Genomic DNA, 21,152 nt, shown 5'->3' with positions numbered 1-21,152 from the left:
CCATTTATTAAACTAATACATTTCATTGAAATAGCCTAATTCATCCCTTGTCTCTTCAAAATCAGTAAGGTTTTTTTTATTTTTTTTAATAAGAGCAGTGCTGTACAATAAAGCTCATTCCACTGTTTTAAGCATTATTCTATTCAGGCATTATGATTTTCTCAGTGCTCATTCTGAAGGTGCATGTGCTTGAATTCAGCAGGTCAAAGTTCAGACACAAGCATCAGGGAGAGAGTGCCAGTGAAGTCCCAAGCTCCACGCAAATCTAGTTCAAGGCCTCCAACCTCACTTAAACTAGACTTAAACCAGAGAGTGAAAGGCCACATCCTGAACAGAAAAGAAAGAGAGCAGACACAAAGAGGTAACCAGCAGAAAATTGTGGAAGCGGAGGCGCCATCTGCAGAGAGGTTAAAAAGAGAGAGAAGAACTAGTGAAACAGGCACTTGTATAGCAGTTGAACCTTTGCTTCCTACACCTTTACTGAATGTATCAGTACCAAAAGACAGCTTAGAGACCCAAACAGGTAGGAATATCTGCTTATATGTCCTTAAATTTAATGTACTAACACACATCTTAGTATTTTGTATTTATTTCTATGATCCAATAAGCAGGAATCAAAGTTCACAGATCATATTCAAGGAAGAACAGGCTCCCAAAGAAGCTTAAAATGGCATCTGAGGGCAGACATTCCCAAACACAGAGGTTAGCCAAGTGTTGGCAGTTTGCAGTGGATGCTCAGTGGTTGAATTTTCCTTTTGTGACATGGAGCCTTTCTATTCCAGTGGTTATCCAGTCAATCTGCCTTTGTGAATGAATTTGAACTGGAGTCTTTAACCAAGGTAAGTGAGACTAGGGTTTGGCTGTTGCCAAAACAAACCACTCCACAGTTTCCTAGTGCTCTGTGCTCACCAAAAAAGTATTTGATCCATTTTTAACATGATCAAAACTTGTTTGTTCAGAGCATTTTGTTTACTGCTAAATATAAACGTATGTGTATTGGACACTACAGTTAAACGGTTTGGGGTCAGCATAATTTTTCTGTGTTTTTGAAAGAAATCTCTTACACTCATTTATTTGCTAAAAATACAGTAATAATATTTAAAAAGTAATTTTTGTAGCCTACATCTAGTGAACTGTTTGCTGTAGTCTGACAAGACCACATTCAAGTGCTTTACACCATTAATGTCCCAATGGGGTGTGGTTTGCATAAGCTCCTGCTTATGCAAACCGTCACTATCTGCTATATCCTGTGTAGATCAGTGTCCTATTCACCTGACAGAAGGGCAAACAGGCCGTGATGAATTTTGACCCTGTAAGGTCTTTCAGAGTGCCAAATAATTTACTTTTCTGGCAAAACAATTTACTTATTTATGCCTTTTGAATATTTTTGTGACAACAATTTTTACATTACCTCTATTGCAGTTTGTACTGTATTAACTTCATATTTGTGGTAGAACAATAGACAGGTTTATTTTCCTTTTTATAACCCATTTAAATTCTTAGTGATGAGGTTCTGTGTCACTAAGGGAAAGCCTAAGCAAACATGACCTCTAAAACATTAGCTTGTCTTTTTGCTGTTTGTGCTGGTCTGCTGACACCGAGTCAATATTAGGCCAGCACTTACTTCTATTTTAGGTGAGAGCGCGTAGATGAATGCACCCTATACAAAAAACATCTACCATGTTTGTGTACGATACCATATGGAATGAATTCTTCAAACTGGAGAAAAAAAATCCTTATTGATTGGAAGTCCTTGAGCTTTAATTAAATCAATCAGAACCAGACAGGTACTTAGACAAGAAAAGGAAGCCATGAGGTACTTAAAAAACACAATTGAGGTATAATAAAATATTTTTTGTTGTTGTTTGTATATATTTTACAAATTAAAAACGCTGTTAAGTCCAGTCTATATCCAATATTGTATAAATCAGTTTATCATTCCGTGAAGTATTGATCAAAATCATACAAGAAGGGCTTATTGGTTTGTTGGTATTAGGCTATTATAGTCTGCACCCCTACAAATGAACAGAAGTTTATTGATCCACAAAGTCTGCAGAGCTTGAGTAGTCGTAATTTTTCAGTGCGTATGGTGTGTCTGGATTCAGATGACCCATCAACTGAGGACAACATATTATAATGTCAAAACACTTTTATTTTTATTTTTTTGCACTTCTGGTCAAAAGTTTGGGGTTAGTAAGGTTTTAGTTGTTGTTAAGATCCAAATTAAATTGATCAAAAGTGACTAAAGATATTTTACTGAATGTTCTTCTGTTGAACTTTCCTGAATATATATATATATACATATATATATATATATATATATATTACAGTTTCTATGAAAATATTAATCAGCACAACTGTTTTCAACATTGATAATAATTAGAAATTTTTCTTGAGAACCAAATCAGCATATTAGAATGATTTCTCAAGGATCATGTGACACTAAAGACTGAATAATGGCTGCTGAAAATTCAGATCTCAGGAATAGAGAAATTGTAAAATTTAAGGGGAAAAAATAAAAATACTATAGAATAGAATACAACACAATAGCGAGCATAAGAGACTTAATCATACCGACACCAAACTTTTGAACAGTAGTGGGGTTTTTTTTAGTAGTAGAAATGTAACAATTATTTGGAATTCATGTCAATACTCTTATAATTATTTTAGTTTTATAGATAATTATAAAAGGCTGATATAAAATTTTCTCAAAAATGTTTAAAAGTTTAAATTTAGGCATCACAACTTTACAATATGAAAAATCCATTATGGAACAATATATTGCACAGCCCTATTATTAATTTATATTTTAACAAAAAATCAATTCCAATTCAGTGCCACCAAATATGTTGTTGATGCCATTTGTTAAACTGTAAAAATACATTTTTTAAATTACGAATTTTGCTAAATAAAATATTAGATGCTATACGTGTGGAAAATGTCCTGTAGCCATCTTTATTACAGCCCACCAGCAGCTTTAAACTTATGGTGCAGTCGGCTCTCGTCACCCTCCAGTCCTAGCCTCACCCGTCCAGCCTGACCACCAATTGGGTGTGTAGCATGGGACCGACAGACTCCCCAGAGTTGTCATCCTGTCATTCACATGGCCACCATCGCACGATGTTAAACATCTCCCGTTGGTATGTAATGGTGGTTTCATCTGCTGTCCAGCCCTGCAATCCTTGCTTTTGCGATACCGCTGACCCACCATTCTTCCCCCACCCCTTGGCCTTTTGTCTTTGTCTCAGAGCAAAGCTCGAAAGCTCGCAAAAATGTTAGTCTCAGCCGTTACCTCTCAACGCTGTCCAAACTTTAATTCATAATGGGCGAGGACATTGAGGGCACATTAAATAATTGGCCATTATTCACAGCCTGTAGGGAGCTCGGCACACATGGCATAGTTTGGTGGTTTTTAATGTGGAGAAGGAAGGTTGACAGACTCTGACCCCATTACGGAGGTTAACGTTATATTTGTAATTAAACTGGATCATTTTGTCTCATGAGAGGAAATTATCACGCTTCACTGAGTATAAAATGTGATCATTCAGAGCAGAGCTTTTCACTTCACTGCTTTTTGGATGAAACAAAAGAAAACATTGCTTCATTTATTTGCCAGATGACTAAGCCTTTTTCATACTGTGTTAATAATATTTTAATCACTTTTGAATATCTTGGTGGGGCTTTGGGAATTTGTTTTCGACCATAAGTTCATATATTTAGATTTATGTGGATGTTTTGTATGTCACAGCGCCTTTTGTATGTTAAGTTACAGAATCCAAGTTATTCTTCTATCTTTGACTCCCACCTTGATCCATTCTTCAATATGAGCAGTGGACTTGGATATGAAAAGGTAAACACAACAAACAGGACATGAACTCAGGTTTTACACTACATCTTAGGCCATGTGTCACCGAGGCGTCACGTTGCACAGCAAAGGAAGTTGTTAGCCAGAAGCTGTGATAGCATTGTTAGGGCCGGTGGGTGGGGTGATGTTGTAACTGCTTGTGTTTTGGGTTTGGGTGCTTTAACTAGGAGTGGCTTGTGGACAGGTGGTTGCCTAGTCACTGAATGTTTGTTGCTACAGCAACAGTCTGCACCAGTCTTGATAAATCCTTTTTTTTTTTCTCTCTCTCTCTCTCTCTCTCTCCCAAAGGGGGATGCGACTAGGCAGGTGAGGCGTAATCTATAATGTAATGGATAGCTAATCCTCATTTTGGTTAATCTGTCTGTCATGTTACCATCTTGTGCTGGCTTGGATGCCAGTTTTTACAGCCTAGAATCCGAATAAAAACGCTTATGGGCTGAAGAGGCTCTGTTAGAGGTTTAGACCTATAATCTCCGGCAATAATTGGCTCATGAGCAGACAACGGCATTAAGGAACACACAAAGAATGAGTCTGATATGCCACTTGTGTTTGGGTCTTTAAAACTACAACAGTTTAAATTATTGTAAATGGTTGATTTAAGTATAAGCAAGAGATATATTGTATAACAGTTTGTGTAATTTTCAAGTCTGGGGGTCTGAAGGTGCTGTTGGGTGGTTTTGATCATCCTAGTTCCTAAACATCTCCCCCTCAATCTGTCTGCAGACACAGCTGTCAAATCTTGGCTTGGGTTATAGTTTTGGAGCCCCTTGGATAATAAACCCGGATTTCTTTCAGAGGTTTATTCAGAATTAGACGCTTAATCTGACTTAACGATTTGATAAGTAGACTGATCTGAGTATAGACATTCTTTGTTGTGGTTCATCCTCTGTTGTTTACTTTGAGCCTTTAATAATTTGTATTCTTCGTATATGTACATATGATATGTGTGATATCATAGAGGCCACTTGTTAGTAAGGTGATTGAGTTTAACCTCATGTGTATAGCTTAATTATAAAGTCGTAATTAATTTGTTGCCAATAGGTGAATTATTTTATTTATTTTGTATTTATTTTTTTTACTGTGTCGAATACTAGTTTTATTTTAATTAATTTTGGTTTTATTCATATTTTTGTATTTATTTATTTTAATTTATTTATATTTTTTATGTTTTTTTCCCATATACATGTACAGTACTTAGAGTATCTGAAGATTTAGCCACTAACAAATGGCACTTTCATGTAGTTTTAAGTACTTCAGTGGCCATCAGTTAAATCAATTAAACACTTATTTGGTAACTCCCTATTGTCATTTCCATTTGGTAGGAAATTGATTTCTTAATTATAATAAAGAAATCATGTGTTGTTTGTTAATTAATATAGTTAAACATTGCTGCTGACATCAGTGAATCAATAAAATTGACTTTTTAATAGAGATGCTGATGGACCTTATATTGAACCAAGCAGCATACTTCTGTCTTTGGGGGGACTTTATCCCAACTTGGTCTGGACTGCCAGTGTTTCAGAGTTATGTTTTTAAACGTTTATTTTTATTTCATCTCCAGTTACCGTGTTTTCAACCCTTTTGGATCTAGCTGCTTCCAATAGTCAGACGCACCATGGCTTAGATTGATCAGAGACTTTTTTGAATTCTTTCTTTGTGATTCAGGTAAAAGCATGGTCTGGTACAGAGCCACAGAGAACAGCAAATCAACCAGACAATGGATAACAACCTCTCATTGTCTTGTTCTGCTGTGGTATTGCTGGACTGCTCATATATTACCTCACATTCCCCTTGTTTTGTGAGCTAGGTGCCTATAAAGTTGTCTGATTCCACCATGTGTTTTTGATTTCACTGTAGGCTGGGTGGAAGGCTTGTGAAGTTCACTTCTCTGGGAGAACTGTCTCCTCGATGCTGATCGTTGCGAGGATTACTTAAGCTATGAGCCTTGGCGGTCTTCATGCCATGCTATAAGCCTCAGCGCTTACTCCTATTGGAGGAGAGAGCACTCCTTCCTGCCCAGGGTGCTAAATAACCATGTTCTTGTGGGTCTGTCTCCTGCTCACCAAAGAATGTCAAGAGGCTAAATGTAAGGTTAAATGTAAATCAACGACTATGGGCCTTGTTGTTAGACGTTCCATGCTGTTAGTGATTTGCTGCCATCTAAATGCTGCAGACAAGCTATTTTGTCTGATAACAAGCAGGTCATAAATTCTACACAAGGTCCATTTATTTCCCTCATATTCCCCTGCATGTGTACATGTTTATCTTTGTTTGGACTTTGTTCAAAAAAGACACTGATCCTATGGTTTGTCACATTGGTATGACAGTGCTTTTTTCCTGGTATAAATTTTTTTTTAGTGTAAGCTATAGATATTACCGTTCTGTGCGTTTCTAGAGTGCAGTTAGGCACACACATCTTTAGGTGCATTACCTAATATAAATCTGTTTCACAGAATTTTGCAGAATTATCGTAGGCAGTGAAAAAGTGCAAATATTTTGTGTGGTTTTAATACTAATAATTATTACTAGATCACTTGTAACACTTTACAATAAGTTTTTTATACATTATCATTACTTAATGCTATAATGTGAAATGATAGTATTTTTACTAATCTTGGTTATTGTTCATTTCTGTATTAATCCATTTTTGACATTTCAAGTGGTATATTATGCACATGGATTAACAAAGAACACTTGTATATTTATAAGTTAACTTTAATAAATGTTGTATTAATAATTTATACTGGATGTTACCAGATTAAATAGTTTTGTTCCATAATAATCTTAATTACATTGGTGTCCACATATGCACATTTTTTTTATTCTGACATATGCAATGTGCCAGAGCACCATTACTAAGTAAACAGTAAGCATGTTCTTAACAAGTTGATAGCGATTTCATCAGAGAAGCCAATCAATCGTCTACTGTTAAATCCAGCTGCCAGCCTGGCCCAGAATGATGGATGCTACATCTGTTTGTAGAGGTTTGTGTGAAAAAAAAAATCTCCAGGCTGTGAGAGAATGCCCAGCTCCTCCTCTCTCTGGTTAAGTGTCAGAGCTTGCAAATGAGTGAAGGAAACCTAAGTGAAAATTGAATGCTTTAGAAGCACGTATGCACGCCTGTGAGCGCATTTGTGTGCCTCGCTAGAATGTAGGTGGTCTGTGGTTGTGTAAATATTGGAAGCTCTGAGACACAGTGTGTCAAAACACACACGGCTTCAAGTGCCACGCTAATGAATGGGGGCCACATGTGGAGTGCCACGGCGGTTTGTTTAAGCAAATGAACTCTGCTGACAGACATCTGCCCTAATGTGCAGGCAGAGACAGCTCCGATGTAGGATTTATACACAGACACACACACTAAGACGCACCCTTCCCTTTTGTGCCTCTGTGTCGAGAGGCAACTTCAGAGGACTTTCAAAGTGGCAGTCAAACGGCAGAGGCTGACAGAAAGACTGTGTAAGAGACAGAGGGTGGGTGAATTATGCATGCACATTTTCTTAACACTCAGTGCTTGCCTTGACTCACCATTACACAGTGCACAAGCGTTATGAGAAAGGCAACTGTTTATTTAGCCTCTTTTCAGTATTTTTATTCCTGTTGCCTTTAATCCCGCTCAGCGCGACCCAAGATCAGTGGTGTTCATTTTCAAATTGATGAAACCGGTTTAAGGCCTTTCAGAGGTGGAAGTTTAGCATATGGACACAAGCCAACGGTGCCAAATGTCTCAAGGGTTTCAAAAGATTCAGTATAACAAAGATTGAATGAGTTATGAAGAACTAATGAATTGTCATCTAAAGCGCGGCTGTGTAAAGAATGTCTTTTAGTGGGAATTCGGATCGCATTTTTTGCTGAGTAGTTGACTTTTATTTTTACAACTTCATTGAACCTATCTCGTCTTTTTTTCCCCCCATGCTTCAAGTTTCTTCTGCAATAACTTTTGGCATTATCTTAGTCTGAATAACATTTTGCAGTAATGTTCAATTCATTAACATTGGTTAATTTATTAAGTGTTCGGGTAATTATCTTTTTATAACATTTATTAGGCTAATGTTTATGTATTTTTTTCTTTCAGTTCATAATTCAAAAGTACATTTTCAAAAGTTCAGCATGTTAAGAAAATACTTTAAAATAGTTTAATTAAACAAAGCATTTATTAAATCAGACTAATGTTAATTTATTTATTTGTTTTTTTTTTTTGTTGTTTATTGCATTTTGTTCTGTGTTAGGCATGTAACAAATAGTTTTCCACTGTAATATTGCAGTTATTAGAGTTTATTAAAATTGAAATGTAAAAAATTAATATATATATAGGTTACCATTAACAGAGATGAAGAAATGCTTTATATTTTTTGTTTATTGTTAGTTCAAGATACTTAGATTAACTAATGTCACAAATTGAACCTTATTGTGAAGTGTTACGGAAGGTAACCGGTTATATTTCCTCACAGTGAAATAAAAGTTGACCAGAAGCAGGTGTGACTCCACAGTCAAAGAGATAAAATACCATCACTTTTAATACAATATCTCCCAGCTTAGTACCAGGAATCACACCCAAAAAACTAAATGGTGTCAGAACAGCCCTAAGCCAGAATCTTCGCAACAACAAGAGAGGTGATACCTTAGAAACTGAAAACAAGTCAGTGCTGTCATTTTCCAAAAGGATGAAAGGCACTTTTGTGGTGAAAGGATCCGTGCTCAGAAGTTTGTATGCTTTAGCAAGCGAGGGATTACTTATGTAAAATAACAAGGGGAGGTGTCAGCACAGGTGCCTCTCGCTGTTGAGAAGCTCCACTGGCCGAGGTCCAGACACACTCACGCATCTGCAGCTCCCCTCCCTTCCTCTGCGTGTCAGCGCACAAAGCCCATGGGCTTTCTGACAATGAGAGCATCGCTGTCGCACCAGGAGAACACCTCGAAAGCAAACACGGTCATAGCTGGCCACAAAAGCGTCCAGGGAGCACTGCACTTTTATGCCCCTGAGTGCCTTGTTAGGGGCACAATGACTTGCAGGCCTGGACAGCAGGTGTTACATTAAAGCATGGCTCTGATGTATTGTGGCTGTCTATTCGCACTACGACCTGTATTTGCTTTCTCTTTATGACTTTGCAATCGCACCCAACAAAGCATTGTTTTTGAGAACACAGGAAAGTGCAGTGATAAGCTTTGTTTTCAATTATGTTTATAGAGATTGAGGTGCTCTCATACTCGGCATATCCCTCTTCTTTTTTTGTTTGCTGAAAACCAAGCCACTCAGTTTCTGGTTGCCTTTTTTTTTTAATCAGTGTGTTTATATGAAAAGCATTTTGACTATGTAGTCAAATTTACAGCTATTTTATACATTTATATTTACAATTATATTGTAAATAGGGGTCGGCAAGATATTTTTAATATTTTTGAATCCTCACCATGGTTGCATTAATTTACAGTAATTAAAATTGCATTAAAACAACAGTAAAATTAAAATAACTGTTTTCTATTTAAATTTTTTTAGCAATTCACTCCTGTGATGGCAAAGCTGTCTCCTGAAAAATCTTGTGAGTGTTCAGCAGCCATTTCTCCAGGCTTCAGCATCACGTCATCAATCAAATGATTTTAACTAATGCTTTTTCATATAATAATATATGAATAAACATAATGCTTTTATTAAAATTATTTGATGAATAGATTTGAAATTGAAATAGAAATCTTTTGTAAAATAATAAATATCTTCTATATAACTTTTGATCGATTTAATAATTTTTTTCTGATTAAAAGTAATTTATTTTTAAAAAATCGTTCAAAAAACTTGACCTTTTAGAACAGTAGTGTTTGTATATGTTTATTATATATAAATACCTGTATGTATCTCATTTTGTGAAACTATTTTAAATAGTTAAATACATTCATTCATTACTAATATATTAGGACATTTACTTATTCATTCATTCATTGAAGGTCAGTAGATGGCAGTATGCTCCACTGCATTGCTGTTTTGCCAGCATGATCTGGCTTACGCGCATTGTCTTACAATATCTACATCCTGCCTTTCATAGTCATTTAAAAAGCCGATGACATCTTTGACTGCAGCAGGATTTTAACATGTCACAACAAAGAAGCACAGCTGTCTCTGCTTGACATAAATATGTACAAATATGCTTCTGCACAACTGGCATTCATTGCCTCCTTTTCTGCTCAATCATCTCATACATGGTCATCGATTAAAGCTGCGATGTCAACCATACACCCTTGAACCCTTGAACTCCATAGCAGCTCACTGGCTGTGTGCTGCTGGTGTGTTATGAAAAGCAGGACATCGTTGCTGTGTATGACCTCAGAGGGCACATGCTTGGACTGGCTGGAGAACTGCGTTCTCCTAAAGCCCCAAAAGGGTTCGTGTGACAACAGTTCTGTCATCATGTGATGAAGCCCTCGCAATCCTCTTCTGCTTTCATATGTGTTAATGTTTGCGCCCAGACCATGAGAGACAATGAATTGCCATTAGAAACAAAAACATGTTTATAATTGCCATACACATATCCTGCAGCGCTGCTGAGCTCTATCTTTGTAGAAGCCGTTTGCAGAATTAGGGGTGAGTCGGAGGCGTTAAAGCTTGGGATAATGAGAAGGCAAACAGGATTATTGACATAGACACAAAGACAGCTTTAGAGGTGTCTCCACCAGCTGTGTGAACGTAGCACACACTCCCATTGCACTGGGATCAACACAGATATGGCTGAAGCTGTTAACCCTGTCATGTTTAGACCAATTCTTAGCTTTAGAGCTATATTAGTATCTTTGTGGAGTCATATGACCCAGATATAACCATTAACCTCATTTTTAGGGTGCTTTATATGAATGCGCCATCATTGTCTGTTAATTGGCTTTCATTCGTGACCCACTTTTTGCCCGTGAGGCTTCAGCTCCCTGTTGTGCATCTCCAGTCATGTGTCCAATTGTGAAGTGAAGGAGGGAGGAGGGACAGTGCATCTCTGAGTTTGTCGATTGGATAGTTGCGCCATTTCTAATTACCCTCCTCTTTGGGAGCGCCAAGGTGTCACCGACATGCTCACTTCACCCTGTCATTTTTTCCCCATCAGTAAACGCCTTCCCACTCCATTATTTTACATCTCATTTGATTTGCAGACAGGGGGCGCTGTCCGCTTACACTTCTGCACACCTCTTTATGTTTATTCAAATGAATGGACTTTCCTCTTTACGATTTGGGAGAGTCGCGAGAAGATTTACTTATCACTAAGTGGATGATATGTAAGTTCACAAATGGTGCGAGGACATCTGCTTCTGAATCTCGTCTCATAGAGTACCGGCTGTTCAAACTCCTGGAAGCCTCCACCAATCAGCAATGCAAACACAAGCAAATGTCTCTCCTTTGTATCAGGCAAATCATTCGTCTGTCCTAGCAGTTTTCACCAAAAATGCTTTGTGTACCGAAGCAGGCTATTGTGTTTTGGCGTACTTGGGAGGATTTTGGAGTTTTAAAGTGTGTAAGGGAAGATTATGAGGACGTCTCGCTGGAGAGGCAAAGAAAATGAAAAGAAAGTACACATTGCTGACCCCCCAAAACTAATTGAGTGTCTAAAACTACAAGGTTTCCCAGGGGGACTTGACTTGTTGTTTCATAAGTGTTAGCTAACATCATCTTGACAGCATGCAAACAATGATCCTTCAATGCCTATGTCTAGACCAGAATAACTTTTTAGGCCTAAATTCATCTCCTGGTGTTTAAATCCTGATTTCCAGTGCTGAAAATACAAGTTTCATACAAAGCAATTTTTTTATATTAACACAACTTAGAAATTGTAATAATTTTATATTGTAATGATAGTAAGTTTTTTTGTTGTTGTTGTTGTTTTTACATTGAATTTAACTGATAATTTTAACTGTATCGAACTTATATTTTCTGCAATGGTAAAAACCTTAAATATGCATAATTGTTTACAAAAAAAATATTGGGAATAAAATAAAATAACTTTGGTTTCTCGGTTTTAACATTTTGTATATTTGTACAGAAAAACATAAATGTAGCGGTTGCTGTGTTTTTCTGTAAAATAATATAGATTCTATGGTAATTCATACTTTTTACTTAAAAATCCAAACATTTTCCAATAAAATTGTAATACAGTGTTACTTCACAGTATATTTTTTCACTGTGAATGGCAAGGTTACAGTTTTAGCTGTAGCTGTTATTATAGCACTTTTACTGTAGCATCTTTTTTTTTCTGTAAAATTGCAAACATTTTTAACCATAAGTTCATAAGGGATAAAATTGAGCCTCAACATCCCAGCATGTCTATTAGTGACAGCAAAGGTGAGATCAGAAGCGATGTTTTCTTCACACGGTAAGGTATGTTTGCTCGCCTTTGATTTTCAACAGCAAACAGTTTTTTCTGATGACAAAGGAATAAAAATGATTTTGAGTCACGCAATTCTATGTCATGGATGTCTCCTCCTCTGTTGCGCTGTACACAATAGCCTCTGGCTTGATAGCTCTGCTTAATCTTGCTCATGAACAAAAATTTAATTGCTAACAGTCAATATTTACCCGACTAACAGTTAAGCCTCTTTAAAACGCAAAATTTAGAGTGATGTTTTATATTAGCAATCAGATTGCTAATGGCAGCAAGGGTGTTACTGCTAAAAACAGAGAAAGCCTAAGGATTCTCCTTCTCACACATGTTGTCACTTGAACAAAAGAGTTGTGTGCTCTCTCACTCTTGTGCTCATAGTGTATACACAAACACACAACACAAAGACCAATGGGGCAGAAGCTATGAGAGTAATCCAAAGAGCAAACAAGGGTGGGGACTGGGGAGCAGGGAGAAGTGAGCAAAGCCATGAGTTTGGGGAGAGGCTAGATGTATGTTTCTACAGGCTTCACCAAGCTTATATCTAGTCAAGCTTCACCAAAAGTGTTTTCCAGGTCAGCGTTTGATTGATTTAGATTAACACCATTAATAAATAGTTAATTTTGTTTCAATATTTTCTTCTCGCTGTTAAGCACAAGATAAATATGAATAAGTGATTCATCACAGAGACTGCCACCTGTAACTAACAGTACTATTAATACTTTTCTCTCACGAAGAGGGACTAAGAGTGTTTGTATTATCTTAGGATCATTCATCCATTTTCAACATCTTACATGATGCTTTCACGATCCTTTCAGGTATAAATTATTGTTTTTGCTTTAATATTTCTGGTTCATACACGTATTTTGGTAAAAACTAACCTGCATACACCTTATTCTCGAGCTAAAAGCTTCAAAAAGGTAAAACTGACCACTGATGGATTTATTATTTATAGATTTGTGTGTGCTTTGAGTTCACAACATGCTTTTTCAATCATCTTCGTGCACGAACAGATTGTTTGTCATGCATGTTTTGTACACTGACAGGATGTCAACTAAGCCTGCACTTTAGACACCCGGCGCTAGTCCACTCTTGTGACACAAGGATGTTTGCTGGTTCAATCCGGATGAGAATGAAGAATTGAAGGAGACAAGCTGTTGCGTCATTTGGGGGATAGAGCAACTTACCAGACTCATGCTGCCCTTTGGCTAATTTATAAACGAATCACACTGGCCTAGAGAATGTGACCTAAAAGAGCAAATGATGCATTTATTGCACCTTTGCACTGGAGCTTTAAACATAAGTGTTTTAAACTTTGCGTTTTTCTTGATAAAGTTTGATCATGGTGTCTTTTTGTAGCAGGAATGTTCATAGTGTTTCTGTGTAACATGTTGTAACTGGGATTCATGGTGGTTTAATTTTATAAGACTTTAACGACCCTTAATTTTTAGTGAACCTACCTTGATTCTTGTTTTGGAACTCAGTGATTCTAACTGACTGATTCTCCTTGTGGTTTATGGGTGCTATTTTCCCTTTTTTTAAACAGATGGAAACAGCCGTGCCCATGCAAATAAGCAAAATGTGTCAACCAACCACTGTGCATTCAGTTAGCAATGCTGTTGAAAGAGGTAAGGAATAAACTAGCCAAATGTAATGTCCTGCTGTATGGCCCAGTGTGCAAGGATTCTGATATATTCATCATCATTGATTGTGTATTAGTTATATTTTACTGCACCAAAGATCTTTTCTCACCAATGGCCAAGTCAACCACAGTCAGCTCCACCCCCATTGTGGTCTAATATCAGGTGTTGAGATTTTGAGGTCACATTCTCAGCCGTTCTCGATATCCATCAGTGTCAGATTCCAAACCACGCTGCACCTGACCTAACATGCCTTGGATTTGGTGTGGAAGATGACAAGACAAAGGCCTGAGCCATATACAAAGGTCACTGAGAATATGACCTCTTTCAGAATTGAGAGTGTTATCCATGATAGTCGGGAAACTGTACCTAACTGGAGAGGAAAAACTTAGTCAGAATGTCTAAAAGAGTAAAAGAAATATCAGACTGCTTATTTTAAACCAGAAGGAAGATTAACAGATAAAGTGGGAAACAAAAGACCATGTTAAAAGAAAAGTAGAGAGGTATTATACGGTATGTTTCCCTGTTTGCTCGCTGTCACTTTAGCCTGACCTGAGTGGGTCTCGTTTCCATTGTTCTTGTGTTTTTTGTTAATTAATGGTGAGGAGGTTGTGTAATTGGTTTGTAATTTCTTTGTCATTGGTTTATGCAAGTGATATGAACAGACATCGTGCTGTTTATTTAACGTAAATGGTGTGCCATGTCAATGGCAAAATGTATGGACACGTTGAAGTTCAGTTTCAGCAAAAAGTTTCATGGTTGATTTCGCTACTAAAGTAGCATTCTTCTGTAGAAAGGAATGTGTTTTCATGCTTTGTTCAGCCTGTCAAAAGGTTAGATTTTTTTATGAGATATTGAAGCATGTTGGTACAACATGCCAAATGTGTGGACGTATCAACCTCCAGTGGAAGTTTCATTGTTTTTATCAGTCTTGTTTGACTAGAGGTGGTACCATACCTTACCATATGTGCATAATTTTACATTGTATTTAATTTTATTCATTTTAGTTTAGTATTAAAAATACATTTGCTCTATTTTAGTTTTATTTTATACTCTCTTTTTATATTTTAAATATAATATATATGTGTGTGTGTGTGTGTATATATATATATATATATATATATATATATATATATATATATATATATATATATATATATATATATTAATAAATTGAGCTTGTATATGAGTCCAAATTTCCCTCCACATATTAATTTAGAATGACAGGCAGACTTAGAAATCTCTGCTAAATCTCTACTGACTCAGTACAAATACCTTTTTGATTTTTGTCTCATTGTTTTTGACATGGTTTTGAATGTCCAGAACATCTAAGAAAAGCTAACAGCTGCAGAAACATTACAATCCAGACTGTCTTTTTGTGTTTGCTACAAAGTAATCAAATTTGCTGTCTTGGGTGGCAGACAGTTATCTGAGCCATCAGAGAACAGTCTGTAAACTGGAATCTCATTCTCAGCGCTGATTCCACTGCCTGCAGCATATTTGCCTTTTCATACAGCCATCTGATATGTTTTACACTTCTAAAGAGTTCTCAGAGTTACTGTATTTTGCAGTTTTTACCATTTGATGATTTGCATTTCGTGTGAAAGGATGGTAATGGAAAAATTGTTTTGCTGGTTTTGTCTGCGAGGTTTAAAGATTAGAATCAAACTTTGAAAAAAAAAAAAGGTTAGGCAATTTTATTTCCATTCTATTGTTGCTATTTTGATAAGTTTAAAAAGTTATGCTAAGAAACTGCCTGAAGCTGAAAATATCAGTGAGAAACCTGGATTCATGCATTACACTTTAATTTTGCTCATTTGATATGTAGAATTTTATGTGAGGTCTGGGCAACTGCAGCAGCTTATATAAGAAAGCCCTTCTTGCTTCAGTAGCTGTTTCTTTTGTTGTTTGTCTTTAAGCCATACCAAACACACAAATAATGACCTGAATAGCACTTGAAGTAAACACACGTCTGTAACAGAAACAACATTCTTCTGCTCTCTTAAGGCTTTTCAAACTCATTTAGAGTGGTCTAACCTTGGCATCTTTGTTTGCGTAGCCCTTCTACTAATATACAACCACCCACAGTACTGAAAATGAGGCTTATTAAAACACATAAGGATATGAGAAAGATAATGTGTTAACTGGCACTGATCGTGACAATGACAGCTCGACCTGTCACTAATCTTGTGACCTTTCAAGCATTCTTCGCATACCCACCATTCCTGCAGTGTTTCAGTGGTGTCCAAGCACAACAGGTAAAAGGTGTATTGCCCTTCATTCCGAGCCAGAACACAGACGCCTGTGTGAATTGCCACTTTATCTGTTTTGCTTGGCTGCTCGTCAAAGGTAGAAACATTGATTTTGATGTAATACAGCGTGCTCCCGTTTATCTTCTGAATCTTACTGGTATATGTAATCTTAACTTGTTTACCCTCATTACCTCTGGAGGGAGTCAAAACAAACTTGAGGGCACGAAGGTCAGCTACACAAGACTGAGCAGAAAATCCCCAGCTGAGATTCGCGTTTGTTGTTGAACTTTAATGTCGATAAATGCTCAGAAACCAATGGCTTTGAGAAACAAGTAAATACTGACTAAATATTAATGCTTTAACTTTATTAGCTTCACTTTAGCACATTTTATTGATATAGAAAAAAGACCTTTAATGCATGTCGTTTTCCTATATAGTCACTAAACAGACCCATTTTTTTCGTGCAGCTTGTCAACATGAAGCAGTAGACACCTGTTCTCACCAAGGTGCCATATCAGCTCAGGACAGCTTTACATAAGCCAGCAAGGATGAGCTTCAAATCACCTGTAAAGACTCTCTGAGCATTAACTGAGGACCTTAATCCTCTAGTTTGCCTTCCATCACAGGCTTAGGGCACTTACAGCGCCACAAGTTGGCATCGCTTTTGGCCAGAGGCCCCGGGAAAGTACATTTGTCCTTTGTTAAATTCAAATTCTGTTTGTGCTAAACTTAGATCTGTCTCCCAATTGTTTAAATACATGTATTAGAGATTCTTTTGTACATGGAGAAATCTGTCCATGTTGTTTTTTGAAGTAAAAAAGAAAAATGTTAATTAGTGTGTCTTATGGATCTAATTTGCAGTTTTCAGCTAAATTTTGTGCTAAAGATTGTGTAATGGTTTTATTTGCGTTTACGTCTACTTAGATTCCAGAACATCACCCTTATTCCTTTAACGTGTCATATTCTGTGCTAAAACGGATTGCGTATGCTGCTAACCTGAACCTGTGAGTTTTCCAGAAAGCCCACAGGTGGACGTGGCAGATGACTCACGAATCCAATCTGCTTTAGTTTTATTTTTATTTGCCTGTTGGATCTGGCTAATTAGCATTACAGGATTTGCTTGGCAAAGCGTGCAAAATGACAAACAAGGTTGTATTATGCTCCTCCTTTAGCCAGGTAATCACTTTTCGATGGTCTTATCCCCTCTGCCTGCTCTGTCTGTCACTGGTGGCCTGATCTTCCATAAGCTGTATTTGTCAAACTAAACACTTGATCTGTGCACAGGCATCAGCTGGAGGTGAGGTCTTGGGAGGCAGAGAATCTCAATTGGGATTTTAAAGAGGACAAATGAATTAGCCAGGGGCTTTGCAGTTGCTTTTTCCAGGCTAATCCTAAGATCTTCTCTCACAGTTTATGGGATTGCCAGCTTTTCCAGGGAGCAACATTATAAGGGACAGAGGTGATTCTGGAAGACACAGGCCTCAGGTTCTGTCACCAATTACTTACTATCCATTTAAAACTTAACATTACATTTGCACTTCCAATGTTGTTCTTCCTTGTTTTGTTTAATATGGACAACCAATAACTTGTCAAAGAAACAGTGTCATTTACATTACAACCTTATTTGTCCAACACCTTCATGGCTCTGCAGTAAGCTTGTTCAGCCAGTAGAGGGGATTGGCACTCTAGATGGTTGAAAACTGGCAGGCATTCTCCTTTCCTTACACACAATACCTTGTCTATTTGAATAGACCTGTCCCTATTCATTAAACCAAAGTACTATACACTCCAGACAGCCCCTATTGAGTCTTTTCTGTCAAGTCTTGACTTCATTCATTTGTTATTTTGGTCAAATAAACGGAATATGTGCTGTAGTAACAGAACTGGTACAAGTGAGGTAAGCATAAACAGTGTCTCGAGCTTTAACAAATTGGTTTTCCACTTCTTTAAATGACTAATGCCTTTAAAGGAGTTCTGATGTGGAAGTTGGACCTGTGGAAGGAAGGAATCCATTGTTGTAAACTCATTTTCGTCACTAAGATGCTTTGTACTCGAGGAGGTCTCCTCAAGAAAAAATGCTGCACCTTGTTCTCAAAACAAGCAATGCCTAATTGTGTGCCTGGTCATGTGACTAAGGAATCTGAACTCTTGCCTTTGACCTGTACAGTTGCTCTACCACTGATAAAATACAGAGTTAAGCAGACTCGGCTACTTTAATCATTGATTGGTTGCTTGATAGGTCATGTGTATGCTGCAACAACCCTCTCGCTGGTTGGTTTATTCGGTGCAACACTTCCTGCATTTCCTTTTGGTTCTGTGCACACACTCTAGGATGCTGTGTTAAGATTGGGGGGCTTAAGAAAGGGGCAGCCCTTGGTGTTTTAGCAGCTGATTGGCTCTTTAGACCCAACAGAAATTCTGTTGAGAGCGCAGAGGTGGAGTATTAAAGTGCACAAAGGCGTATGACGCTTTCAAACACTCATTTGCCATCCAGAACCCGCACTTTCTGCACCCGCACAGGTTCACATGCTAAGCCAAAGTTGGCCAGCAAATGTGACGCAACAATGAGGTAATGTGAAGACTATGCATGTGTAGTCCTCAAATCCAACCACAGCAGTTTTTATAATCATATCCTGTTTTTCTGAAAATCTTTGTATTCCAGGGAAGTATGTAGTTGGATACAGATCAACTTTGTTCACTTTGTGAAGCTTTGTTGTGATTGGTTAAATAGCCTTTTATAAAAATTAGGCCCAAATTTAAGCTTGTTTGTTGCCTGTGTTCTTCTGCCATCGCAGCACACTATATATCAACCTCACAGGCCTTTATATAATCCGATGGATAAAAGATTAATCCATCCAGCGAACTCTAATCCGCAGTATGTATATTATACAATTATTAATTTTTATTGGTCCTTTTATCCAAAGCCACTCAGCAATGTTGGACCCCAATTTTCTACAGTTGGGTTTATGTTTTATTGGAGTCAACCAGATGTACCTTTTGATCAAGGGATACCGCCTTGAGTTGGACCTCTGAATCTCCCAATTTGGCCTTCCTCCTGAATCCCACCCTCTCGGCTGAGATCAGTCAACCCCCCTCAGTTCCAATGCAGCAAGACCACAAACAACTCCAGCTTGAGGGATTATGACTTTGCTTTTATTCCAAAGTCATTGAAAGTACAAAAAGTAACTTAGACTTGACAGCATTTATGGCTGCTGCAATGGGCAGGTGAGGCACAAAAAGGGCTACATGTGGTGCCCCGCCCATTTCAGTCACCCCCTTTTTTTCCCAAGAGTGTTGGCGGGGCTCTCTGAATGCAAAGCTGTCTGGTCGCCCCAGCGGATCTGGCCGCATGTGGATCGAATCAGAATTATCCACTAATTGACTATTTACTGGGCTCCAAAAAGGCCATAATGGACTTGATATTAAATCTCCTCAAAGTATTTAAAGCATGCTTCTGAGTGCTCCTTCGAAGAGCCGATTCCAAAGTTTTACAAGGAGGAGTGACTTAAGCTGCTAGGTCAGAGAGTTGCCTTGCCAAGGCGGCTCTCAGACGGGATTTAGGGACGACAGTGGGAAAGCTGCAAGTGGAGGGCAAGGGAGATCTCCTCCAATGAGTTCCAGATGCCCCCCCAGTCCCAATGTAGATAGATACTACAAACTGGAGTATTCTATGAGAGGCTTAAACCTGGCTCTGTTTTAATGGAGATAGACGACTTTTTATTTGGAAAGTTAAATCGCATGAATCTTATAGGTCCAGATTGTCTTTTTATGTGCTACCAAAGCTTTGGTTTAAAAAAAAAAAAAAAAAAAGCCCGGCTAAGTTTTGATCAGATGACAATGAGGGCTCTTTTTAAGTGATCCTAGATTTATCAGATGGGATTTGGTAAGGGAGAGTGTTTCAGTTTTTAAAAGCATATTAAAGTACCACATGACACTTCCTGTACTTGAACCCAGTCAAATACAGAACAGCACTCCATTGAAGTTATGTATAATACAATGGCTATTTACTTCATGCTCATATGTCCTATTACTCTGTTGGTACTTTATGGGATTCATTCTTGGATTGTGTCTCACTCGTGTAAATCAAAATGTTTTTGGTGAATTTCAAAGAGCCAGAATCTGATGTTCTCATTTCCTCCCTTCCCCTTAGGTCTGCTTAGTTTCATCAGCAGTCCAGTTCTCTACAATCAATACCCTGGGACCCATTCGGAGGAATCAACTGCATTTCCCATTTGCCTTTTAATGTCCCTTTTATTTTTATCACAACAGGGCAATATTTTTTATGACTGTGTTTTTCCCTTATGTTCTGAGAAACCTGCTTTATACAAATCAGCTCATTTTTTACTTGTTTGTAGTTAAATAAAGTCACAAAAATCACAAGTAGCACTTCTGTTCATCAATGAATCAAATGAAAACATACAGTAGTTTAGCAGATACTCTCATCCAGTGTTTTGTTTACTTTTCATGTGAAAACATTATAACATATTATAGCATATATTCATTATAGAATTATGGATTATTATCATAAATATTATTTCATACATTATAGCATATTTCTTGTGATGCACCATTTTATATATATATATATATATGTGTATATATATATATATATATATATATATAACCATATTATATATATATATATATAATATATATAAGATATGTCCAAAACAAAATTCTGCAGTCACTTATTTTTTTATTTTATTACTTTTCCTTATGGCTGGTAGCTGATATTAAAATAAAAATATTTTTTAATAAATTTGTTCTTAAAAACATCCTTAGATATTAATTTGATAATTTTAGTTAGATCTTATTATGAGTATCAACATGGCAACAAAGTAAACATGTCTTAACCACGCAACCAAAAATCATCCAACGGTCCATAAAAAACACATCTGAAATTTTAGCATCTAACACATTCAGGTGGGTTGAATTTTGAGTGTTTATTGTCAGTTTTCCCAGTTTAAGATGATGTAGTATGAGTAAATTCACCACTATATGCTCCCTTAACACATCCTGTTTTCATTCATTAGAACTGCAATACTTACCA

The 21,152-nt window shown here is 37.2% G+C and overlaps 1 protein-coding gene across 12 annotated transcripts in view; it reads left to right on the top strand.

The window, feature by feature from the left end:
- brip1 (BRCA1 interacting helicase 1) overlaps positions 1-20,476 on the top strand; it is a 53,620-nt gene extending 33,144 nt beyond the window's left edge. For 4 of the 12 annotated variants that reach the window (XM_042739628.1, XM_042739631.1, XM_042739625.1 and 1 more), the window contains 4 exons: positions 200-523; positions 609-702; positions 783-839; positions 20,253-20,476. In XM_042739628.1, the coding sequence (XP_042595562.1) occupies positions 200-523; positions 609-702; positions 783-810 (446 nt within the window). In that variant the 3' untranslated portion in view covers positions 811-839; positions 20,253-20,476. Of the gene's footprint in view, positions 1-199; positions 524-608; positions 703-782; positions 840-3,766; positions 3,851-13,756; positions 13,839-20,252 lie in introns of all 12 variants that reach the window. The other 8 variants (XR_006156577.1, XR_006156574.1, XR_006156576.1 and 5 more) reach the window with 8 other exon arrangements.
- The last annotated feature ends 676 nt before the right edge of the window (positions 20,477-21,152 follow it).

The sequence above is a fragment of the Cyprinus carpio genome, chromosome B15 (assembly GCF_018340385.1).
Source record: "Cyprinus carpio isolate SPL01 chromosome B15, ASM1834038v1, whole genome shotgun sequence".
Classification (NCBI taxonomy): Eukaryota; Metazoa; Chordata; class Actinopteri; order Cypriniformes; family Cyprinidae; genus Cyprinus; species Cyprinus carpio.
The sequence above is the reverse complement of the archived record's forward strand: the minus strand, read 5'-3'. Positions and strand labels throughout refer to the sequence as shown.